This window comes from Humulus lupulus, chromosome 2, assembly GCF_963169125.1.
Source record: "Humulus lupulus chromosome 2, drHumLupu1.1, whole genome shotgun sequence".
Lineage (NCBI taxonomy): Eukaryota > Viridiplantae > Streptophyta > Magnoliopsida > Rosales > Cannabaceae > Humulus > Humulus lupulus.
In genome coordinates, this window is record NC_084794.1 from 295,682,743 (window position 1) to 295,693,376 (window position 10,634).

A 10,634-nucleotide genomic window follows, 5' to 3' on the forward strand; every position below is an offset into this window, starting at 1 on the left:
TGTATTAACAATTTTTTGTAATCTCCTTTTTTCTTTGACAAAATTAAATCAGTGTCTTATTATATTCCTTGCCTTTAAAACTACTTAGTTTAATTCAAGTTTCTCTGTCACTGAAATAAATTATGAGTCAATTGTAATTATACCTTTTTCAAATATTGCCATGGCAAAATTAAAATTCATGACACCATTTTATTCTGTCATTAATTTGTGTTATCTTTTCAGACTTTTAACTTTAAATTGTTATTATATGTGTAATGTATAGAAAACTACTGAAGAAGCTTGAGACTTAGCCATGGCAGGGGAACAAATGGGAGTGCTTAACGCACTCGATGTGGCCAAGACACAACTCTATCATTTCACGGCAATCGTCATCGCCGGAATGGGTTTCTTCACCGACGCCTACGATCTCTTCTGCATCTCTCTGGTCACAAAACTACTCGGTCGTATCTACTACACCGATCTGGCCTCCGACAAGCCAGGAACCTTGCCTCCCAATGTGGCGGCAGCCGTAAACGGCGTCGCTTTCGTTGGAACCTTGACCGGCCAGCTCTTCTTCGGGTGGCTCGGGGACAAGATGGGGCGGAAGAGAGTGTATGGTCTAACACTACTTGTCATGGTTGTCTGTTCCGTCGCCTCAGGGCTGTCCTTCAGCGACGACGCTAAGGCCGTCATGGCCACGCTTTGCTTCTTCCGATTCTGGCTCGGCTTCGGCATCGGCGGCGACTACCCTCTCTCCGCCACCATCATGTCTGAGTACGCCAACAAGAAGACACGTGGTGCCTTCATCGCCGCCGTTTTCGCCATGCAAGGGTTTGGAATTCTTGGGGGTGGGATCGTTGCTTTGATTGTCTCAAGTACGTATATATATATTTGTTTTCAAAATTAATATTACAATATAAATTTATATTAATATATGTAGGGTTTATAATTTTTTAGGCTCTGTATTTTGTCTTATAACTTGTTTAAACTTCATGTCTTGATAACTTATTTTTTGGATTCTGTGTTTTTTAAAATAGTTCAAATAGATCCCTAAACTCGATTTTGATCAAAGTTTTTTGAACTAAAATCACAAATAACTCATCAAACTAACAACTTAGAATAAAAATATAGTCATTCTACCTAAGAACTGTGTTGTTATACTCAATTTTTTGTTCATCAAAATCAGATTTAGGGGTCTATTTGAATAATTTTACAAAACACATGGTCCAAAAAATAATTTGTCAAAACACAGGGTCCAAACATGTAATTAGGCAAAACACATAATCTAAAAAGGTAAAATCTCATATATGTATATAAGGTCAAATTTGATACATTGTCACTATTTCAAGAAAGTATTTCTTAAAAAGACTATCATTTTACACAGAAATAGTGTTGTTATTTGACATCTTAATTAAGATATCTAACACCGTGACATATTATGGTTGGTTAGCAATAATATTTATTAAATTAAAATGTATGAGACCTGATATTGGATTGCACCAATATATCACTTCTTTATGATACAACTAGTGCCCCTTAGCAATACTCGCATAAGTCATTTCTACAAGAGACTTTCTTACTTCTTTCTATAATGGTAAATTGATGTGAAAACTGACTCATCGATCAACAGCTGCTTTCAATGCAAAATATAATGCTCCATCGTACCTCGTCGACAGAGCGGGCTCGTTGGTTCATCAAGCCGATTATGTTTGGCGTATCATCCTCATGTTTGGAGCTCTTCCAGCAGCCGTCACTTACTACTGGCGTATGAAAATGCCTGAAACCGCTCGATACACCGCACTCGTTGCCAAAGACGCTAAACAAGCTGCTGCAGACATGTCCAAGGTGCTACAAGTCGAGCTCGAAGCCGATGTCGAGAAGGTAGAGAGACTATCTGAAGGTAAAAACTCGTTCGGACTTTTCTCTAAGGAATTTGCCAAAAGGCATGGTCTCCACCTTGTTGGAACAACAACAACTTGGTTTTTATTAGACATAGCCTTTTACAGCCAAAACCTTTTCCAAAAGGATATTTTCAGCGCCATTGGTTGGATCCATAAAGCCAACACCATGAACGCCATTGAAGAAGTTTATAAAATCGCCAGAGCACAAACCCTAATCGCCTTGTGTAGTACTGTCCCGGGTTATTGGTTTACAGTTGCATTTATCGATCGTATGGGACGATTCGCCATTCAACTAATGGGTTTCTTCTTCATGACCGTGTTCATGTTTGCCCTAGCCATTCCTTACAACCACTGGACTCAGAAAAATAACCATATTGGGTTCGTGATTATGTACTCGTTGACTTTCTTTTTCGCCAACTTCGGACCAAATGCGACGACGTTTGTTGTCCCGGCTGAGATTTTCCCGGCACGGCTGAGGTCCACGTGTCATGGGATATCAGCTGCGGCCGGGAAAGCTGGAGCAATGGTGGGGGCTTTCGGGTTCTTGTACTCGGCCCAAAGTAAGGATCCCTCGAAGACCGATGCTGGTTACCCTCCTGGTATTGGAGTGAAAAACTCTTTGATTATGCTTGGAGTTATCAACTTTCTTGGAATGGCTTTTACATTTTTGGTGCCTGAGTCAAAGGGAAAATCACTTGAGGAGTTGACCGGTGAGAATGAAGGAGAGGCTGAGACCACTCCTCAAAATGCTAGCTAGAAGAATTGGTCTTGTTTGATTGGTTTGTGAAATTTCCAAGTTGAATTTTTATTATGTTTTGTTCATTTTTTATTTTTATTTTTTTGTTGAATACTTGTAATGCAATAATAATAATAATATAATTAATATTGTATGTATATATGTACTGTTGCAAATCTTTTGCAAAAGGACATTTATATTCAGTGTGATTGATATTTTTGTTTTTATACAATTAATGTAAATTAATATTTATTGTAATGATAAAATTTCACGTGTTTCAAGTACTACACTATGATTGATCATATTTTTTAAATGTAATTTGATTCTATTACCAGTTACTAATAAATCAAACCTCAACTGATAACATGAATGAAATAGTTACCAGTACCACCACATTCTTCATTAGCAACAAAAACAGCATATATACTAATCAAATTTATATATATTTAAAAAATATATATTTATATTATATATAAACTATTCCAAATAATAACTATAAAGTTCAAAACAAGAACCAGACATATTAATTTGAGTATAGTGTTAAAATGTTTTTGAGAATTAATTAATTATGAATTTGAATACATATATGTATACATAAATTATCCCCAATCTATAAATTTATATAAATGATAGCATCAATAAGGTGATTTGACATTTTAAAATTGTCCCAAAGCACTTTCTATTTTATGATTTTTTTCACATTTTTTATAATTTATGATTATTAGTTAATAATTATTAAAATTTTGAAAATATCTAATTATAAAATTTATAATAGAAGTAAATTAATTTTAATGATAATAACTATATTAAATTATTTTAATTTAATTATTACTTTCTAAATGAAGAGCTTTTTGATCACTGCCCAGCCCTCTTGTCTGTGTATCAGGAGATCAATTTTGGGAAGAAGCCATTCAAGTATTTCAGAATGTTGAAGAGTGCACCTGAGTTTAAAAACAAACTGATCCATAGCTGGAGCATAAGTAATAATGGGACACCTATGTACAAGTTGCTCTCAAAGCTGAAACAAGTTAAATTGGTTCTCAAAGAGCTCAATAAAGAGGTGTTTAATGATATACATGTGGCAGAGTTACAAAAGAGGAAATCTTTAACAGATTGTCAAATGGAACTTCAACAGGACCCTTTAAACAGTGAGTTGATTCAGAAGGAGAAAAATGCAAGAGATCAGTTTGTAATTACCCACAAAGCATATTGCTCTTTCCTCCACCAAAAGGCGCGATTGACTTGGCTGAAAGATGGTGATGAAAATTCAGCTTTTTTCCATGCAAGTATTCGAGCACGGAATGCGCAAAACAGAATTTATTCAATCACAGATGAGAATGGCATATGGCATGATCAGCCAGATAAGGTAACGAATGCTTTTTTGAAGTTTTACACTAATCTGTTGGGCTCTAAAATGGCAAACCGAAGACATGTAATTAAAGGAGTAGTTGAAGAAGGGGTTCTAGTCTCTATAGAGCAAGCTAATATGTTAATGGCTGAATACACAATTGATGAGGTCAAACAAGCTATCTTTTCAATTCCTGGAGGTAAAGCACCTGGACCTGATGGTTTTTCGAGTTATTTTTTTCAGGACAATTGGGAAATTGTTGGTAAAGAGGTGAGTGATGCCATTCTATCTTTCTTGCATTCGGGTAAGATTTTGAAAGAGCTTAATTCTACAATACTTACTCTTAACCCTAAGAGTAAATGTCCGAGTGGTGTGAGTGATTACAGACCAATTGCTTGCTGTAACGTGATTTATAAGGCAGCAACTAAAATGATCTGTTCGAGGCTGAGATTAATTCTACCTGATTTGATTGCTCAAAATCAAGGAGGCTTTGTTCAGGGACGATTCATAGCTCATAACATTATGGTGTGTCAAGATCTAGTCAGACATTATGGAAGGAAGAATGCAAAGCCTAATTGTATGCTCAAACTTGATCTTCGGAAAGCTTATGACACATTGGAGTGGGGTTTTTTTGGAGGAAATGCTGGAAGCCTATAGATTTCCGAGGAAATTTATACATCTAGTAATGCAATGTGTAATCAGTCCAAAATTTTCACTAATGTTTAATGGAGTACTTCATGGTTTTTTTGCTGCTCAAAGAGGGTTGCGACAGGGGGATCCATTGTCACCACTTTTATTTGTCTTGGGAATGGAATACTTGTCACGAATAATGAAGAAAATTGGACAAAAAGAGGACTTTCGTTTTCATGACCGATGTGCGGGCTTACAATTGAATCACTTGAGTTTTGCTGATGATGTGCTTCTGTTCTGCCATGGAGACTTTAAGTCTATATATTATATGTTGCAAGGCTTGAAATTATTTACAGCTACATCAGGTCTTCACCCAAGTGAAACCAAATTGGCAGTATATTGTTGTGGTATGCCGGAATATGATATACAAAGGGTCCTTGAGGCTTCCGGATTTAGTAGGAGTCAGATGCCATTCAAGTACTTGGGGATACCCATTTGTGCGAAGAAGATTTTAGCAAAGGATTGTGAACTTTTACTGGAAAAGATGGTGGCGAGAATCAGGACATGGAGCTCTCGAAATCTGTCATATGCAGGAAGAATAATCTTAATTAATTCTGTTCTGATTTCCATACATTCATATTGGTCTCAAATTATGCTTATTCCCAAGCAGGTGTTGAAAAGAATTAACTCTATATGTCGTGCTTTTTTATGGAAATGTCAGGCTGATTATGAGGGGGCTGGAAATGTGGCTTGGGAGAAGGTTTGCAGACCAAAGAAAGAGGGTGGTCTTGGCTTTCGAAACATACTCAAATGGAACATTGCAGCCCTCGGGAAATACATATGGACTGTAGCTACTAAAAAGGATAATCTTTGGGTGAAATGGGTACATCATGTCTATATTAAGAATGAAGATTGGTGGGATCATTGTGGCTCTTTACAGAGTAGTTGGTATTGGAAAAAAATAGTGGAGGTGAAAGAAAAATTTAAGCATCTTATTGACATCTCTAGATTCATTCAAGAAGACTATACTATCAAAAATGGTTACCATTTACTCTGTGCAGTCTCAAAACGTGCCCAATGGTGCTCAGAAGTATGGAGTAGACTCAACATACCGAAACATAGTTTCATTTTGTGGATGGCCATGCTTGACAGATTAAAAACTAAGCAAAGATTAATGAGATTTCAGATGGTGAACAACTCAGTATGCCTGTTATGTGATGTTCATGATGAAAGTATAGCTCACCTTTTCTTTGATTGTCACTTTAGTAAGAGATGTTTGCAACAGGTGAAAGAGAAGATGCGCTGGGCTGCCCAAACTGAAACACTAAGCAGCCTCATGAGATGGATTTCTCGAGCTCACTAGAGTAAGTTTCGGAAAATGGTGTATGCGGCTGTTGTGGATGCGGTGGTCTATCACATTTGGAAAGCACGGAATGAAGTTGTTTGGCTTTTTTAGGTGAAAAGGATAGAGATAATTGTGCATAATATTGTTAGTGATGTAAAAAATAGAGTTAGGAGTGTCATGCCGAAAAAAGTCAGTAGGATTGATTTGAATTGGTTTGCATCTTTATAATAGATTTACTCAAAGCTTGTATAGATTAAAGGGTATATTCAGACCATACACAGGTGTTGTTTAAGATGTAATGTTGTTTGGTTTTTAATGAAGCTTCTGATTTACCAAAAAAAATAATTTAATTATTTAAACTAAGTAGTATTACAAAAATATATCTTAACAACATATATAGTTTATTATGTTATGTTTTCTAGTATATATATAAAGGAAAGCTCTAATGAGGTGATATGATACTTTAAAATTGCTCTAAATTACATGTGGTATCTTGAACCCGTAAGGAAATGGTGTGTTTGATAGATGTGGAGCAAAGGCTCGAGCTCCTCATCAGAATCGTCAGCCTTGTCCTTATTCCTTTCATCTTGAAGGAGCCTTAACGTTCTTTCGAGCTGATTAATTATCTCCTGGATCAAGTCTAATGGAAGCTGAGCTTGTGCTTGGCGTAGCTAGTTATTGTTAATAAAAACTCCAGCTCCTTGCCCGGTATAGGGTTATACTGATTGCACGAGTTCTTTTCGGTTGTTTAGATGTGCCCGTAAATCGGGGTTTGAGGGGTTAGTCTGCCCCCGGTTCTGGTTCAGATGATCTTGAAGATCAGGATTATTGTCATAATTCCCAGTATTCTTGGGTTCGATATTATATACGCTTACGAACCTAGAGAGGTCCAAACTCCCACTCATAAAACTAATATTTCTTTTTGGTTGAGGGGCTCGATGGTTGCGAGGTGGATCTTCCAACCAACCCTCTTGCTCCAGTTGTTTGTGATCTCGACATGTGGCTTCCTACTAGTTGGGCTGCTCTATGTCTGTTGATCCCAAAAGAGGGTGTTTTAATAATTAAACTCGCAAGTGCACGAATCGTTTCGGAATATAATGTTCATGTAAGTACGAGGTCGAACCCATGGGAGTTGACTAACATCAAAAGAAACTATTTCAAACAAAGCAATAATATTCTAACATAGTTCCAAATATTTGATGAGATTTTGTTTTAGAAAAATAAAAGACAAGTAATAAAAAGATTTAAGATTAAATAGAAAAATGGTTTGCAAATGATATATGTAAAATAAGATTATTAAGATTTTAGAATCCACAAAATGCAAGTTCAATAGTATTTATAAGTATATTGATTCCCAAGTTTTGATACAGTTGAAATAAATCACACTATATATTTTTTCAAAATATATTTTCTATTAAAGCACAAGTTACTCTTTCAAAAATGTAGGATTTTTCTTCACTTATATAAGATATAATTTCTAAGCATTAGTTGTGTTACAACCTAATGAAACTACAAAAAATCAAAGAGATTATGTTTAGGCAAAATATGATACTTATGCTCTAAGAATTAGATGTGAACAATTTAATGAAAAACATTTAATCAAAGAATATCATATTTTTGCATAATGAAGAACTAAGTGTAATATGCTTTAACACTCAATAATAGATGAAAAATGCATATCTTTGATAGAAAAATCCATAAACAATGTTACACAAATGGGAAATCAACATACAATAAAAAATACTATCTAGTTACATTTTGCTTCATCATCATCTTAATAACTTTTGAAAAAGATTAAAAGCTCATAACTAGATAAAAATTACAAAATAACATACTTGACATGCTCTTCAAAAGATGAAAATGGTAGAGAGAAACTTGTGAAAAGAAGAGAGAAAAATGTGTAGAAGATGTTGAAAAATATGAAGAAGAAGAGCTCCCCAAATGGTCTTACAAAACTCTATTTATAGGCAAAATATGGAGATTAAATCAATCAAATTAAAATAAATAAATTGATTAATTTAATTGTGTTGGGAAGTGGTAGGATAAATAGAGTAAGTGTAAGAGTATTGGAAAGATGAAATGTTTAGTTGGGTAAAAGATTAGTGAAAAGCTAGGGTAAAAAAAATAAATTAGGAATATTTATTTAGGTAAGAAAAATAGGGAAAAGTGAATTGATATTTTGGTGAAAAATATTGGGAATAAAAATGTGGTTTTTGGCATTTTGGTGGCTATTAGCAGAGTGGGTTCGGCTGAGATGGTGTTGGGCCTGGAATGAGACTGCTGGCTACTTTGTATTGCTATTGGGCCTTGGCTGTGGAGTGAAGTGCAAATGGGCCTGGAGCAATTTGGCGTGGGCCCAGGAAGGAGATGACAGATTGATGAACTTGTTGATGCTGGGTGTTGGTTGCTTCAGGGTGAGGTGATATATGCTGAAGGCTGGGCATGTGCATATGTGCATATGTTGATGTGCTGGCATGTGGATGAAGGCTTGGGCAGCTGGAGTCAACGTGGGAAGGCAGGTGGAGGAGCTGCATGGGGCTGTTGGGCTTGGGCCCAAATGAGGCTTTTTATAAATGCCAACTCTTTGTTTTGTTTTCTTGAAAATGCCATATTATCCTTCATTTTTCTTTCTTTTTAAGAGCATACATTCCCTACAAAATAAATATAAAATAAATCATAATACAATATTTTTAACTATAAAATAAATCAATTTAATTCTTTGAAAATATTAATTATAACTTAATTTGTATTTTACATTTAAGTTCAATAATACAACATTTTTTTACCACTAACTTAACAATAATAATTCAAATAATTAACTACAACATCTTACAACAAAATACTTATAAAAACACACAAAAATCTAAAAAAATAAAATAAACCTAATAAATTCAAAATTACTTAAAAACTTAATAAATCAATTAAAAACTTAAGAATTAAGCAACAATTAGCACATAAAAAGTGGTAAAATAACTCTATTTTATAGAGTTATCAATGTCCTCGGGTTGCCTCTCTCTCTCCCCTGTGTCTAGGTTGAGCTCGACAGCTCCCATCTCAGCTACCACTCTGAGATGGCCTTTGTGAAGCATGCTCCCCCTTCTGGTTCCTATTAGGAGCCGACTAGGGTGCTTCTTTGATCGGAGATGGGTGCCTTATGGGAGACGGTGGATGCCTTATAGGCGATGGTGGGGGCCTTCCATTATTGGGTATGCAAGGTCTAGAATTGGCCTGGACTAATTCCAGGTTATTCCTAACAGGTTCAGGGTTAGTGCTTCGATCTGCTGGGGGAGCTCAGTTAATCCTTGTTCTTGCAGTTACACTCATCGTCGGATTACCAGTATTAATTTGAGTATTCCTCCTAGGGCGATTGTCGACAGTGTTTACCCTAGGCCTTGGCTGAGTCTGCTGGGCCCCTTGTTCAGCCCTCCTGGCAGTCGTACTTTTGTGGGGACGCCCTCTGGGCCTCCAGGGTGGTGCCTGGACCTCGGCGACCTGCCTAGCCAATTCTTCATTACGTCGCATGGCTTCGGCCAGCTGCTGGCGCAGTTGGCGTTTTTCCAGTTCCACAATGGGCATGTACTTCTTAGGATTATAATAGAGGTCATCATCGGGTCTAGGGGTTGGAGTTGGTGGCCCCCTGGAGTCAGATGATGCACTCCCCTCGTCTGCGTCGTGGTCTGCCATTGGTTGTTTCCCTGGCCTTCGGGGATAATTCTCATTTTGAGGAGTTTGTTCCTCAGGTATTTGGGGCAATGGTCGCCCACCAGCTCTTGGGTTGTTCGCGACGGCCATTGTTAATGCAATGCAGAAGGTTTCTGATTAAACAATACAGAGATTTGCTTAATGATCTCAATGAAAGCACCAAACTGTTGACGTCGTTTTCGTCAACTTAAATTTGAAGAGCACTAAACAATATTTCAGAAATAATAAAAAAACAGAAGAACTTTTATGTGGTTCAACAATTAAAATATGTCTAGTCCACAAGTCAATGTTATTGATTCGTGATACTCTCTCAAAGTTTTCTCATAGCACTTCGATAGAGTATTCTCGAGACTATTTTTATATTTTTGTTTGAGTAGGGTGATATAATAATAATAATAATAATAATAATAATAATAATTTCTTACATAATATTATCATTCCCCATGTTTAGAATTAGTCTATATTCCTCATGTTTAGATGTGCGTAATAAATTAACTTGTTTCTCAGAAACCTAAAAGCCGGTTTTGTAAACACATATATAGAGTAATTAGTTAAGAAAAGGAGTCAACTGAGCAACTGGTTTTGAAAAATCTAGAAAATTATAATCAATTTCCATGAAATTTTGTTAACTTGTAACCATTTTTTAAGAATGTTAGTTACCACTAACTATGTAATCTGGTAATAACTGAAAAACTGATTTTTTACTCTGTATCGTGTAATATTTTTTTAACCAAAAACATTAAACATTTTTAAAATATTAAAAATTACAATATTTTTTTTAAAATACCATATTTATGTCATAAAAATTTTCAAAAATATCAATTTTATTTTATTATCTAAAAAATAGTAAAATTTGTTTGTATGTATGTGTTCATTGGCTTTTTTGTCGACTAGTAAAATAATATGAAAAGCTTAAGAAAGAAGAACAATAACACCAGATTTTACATGGTTCGGGTTATTAATTAATTCTAGTCCACGAGTCACTTGTATTGA

General features: G+C 35.6%; 2 protein-coding genes across 2 annotated transcripts; both read left to right on the forward strand.

Moving 5' to 3' along the window:
• Positions 1–292: 292 nt before the first annotated feature.
• On the forward strand, positions 293–2,883 carry LOC133816813 (inorganic phosphate transporter 1-4-like). Its single transcript, XM_062249117.1, has 2 exons — positions 293–854; positions 1,610–2,883. Exons 1-2 carry the CDS (start codon positions 293–295, stop codon positions 2,635–2,637), a joined length of 1,590 nt encoding a protein of 529 aa, XP_062105101.1. The 3' UTR covers positions 2,638–2,883.
• Positions 2,884–4,793: 1,910 nt separating this feature from the next.
• Positions 4,794–5,957, forward strand: LOC133815748 (uncharacterized). Its single transcript, XM_062248553.1, has one exon. It carries the CDS (start codon positions 4,794–4,796, stop codon positions 5,955–5,957), a length of 1,164 nt encoding a protein of 387 aa, XP_062104537.1.
• The last annotated feature ends 4,677 nt before the right edge of the window (positions 5,958–10,634 follow it).

Coding starts and splice junctions, on each gene's coding strand:
- LOC133816813 (XM_062249117.1), top strand. CDS start 293: ATGGCAGGGGAACAAATGGGAGTGCTTAACGCACTCGATGTGGCCAAG. Junction 855..1,609: donor CGTTGCTTTGATTGTCTCAA/GTACGTATATAT, acceptor ATCGATCAACAG/CTGCTTTCAATGCAAAATAT.
- LOC133815748 (XM_062248553.1), top strand. CDS start 4,794: ATGAAGAAAATTGGACAAAAAGAGGACTTTCGTTTTCATGACCGATGT.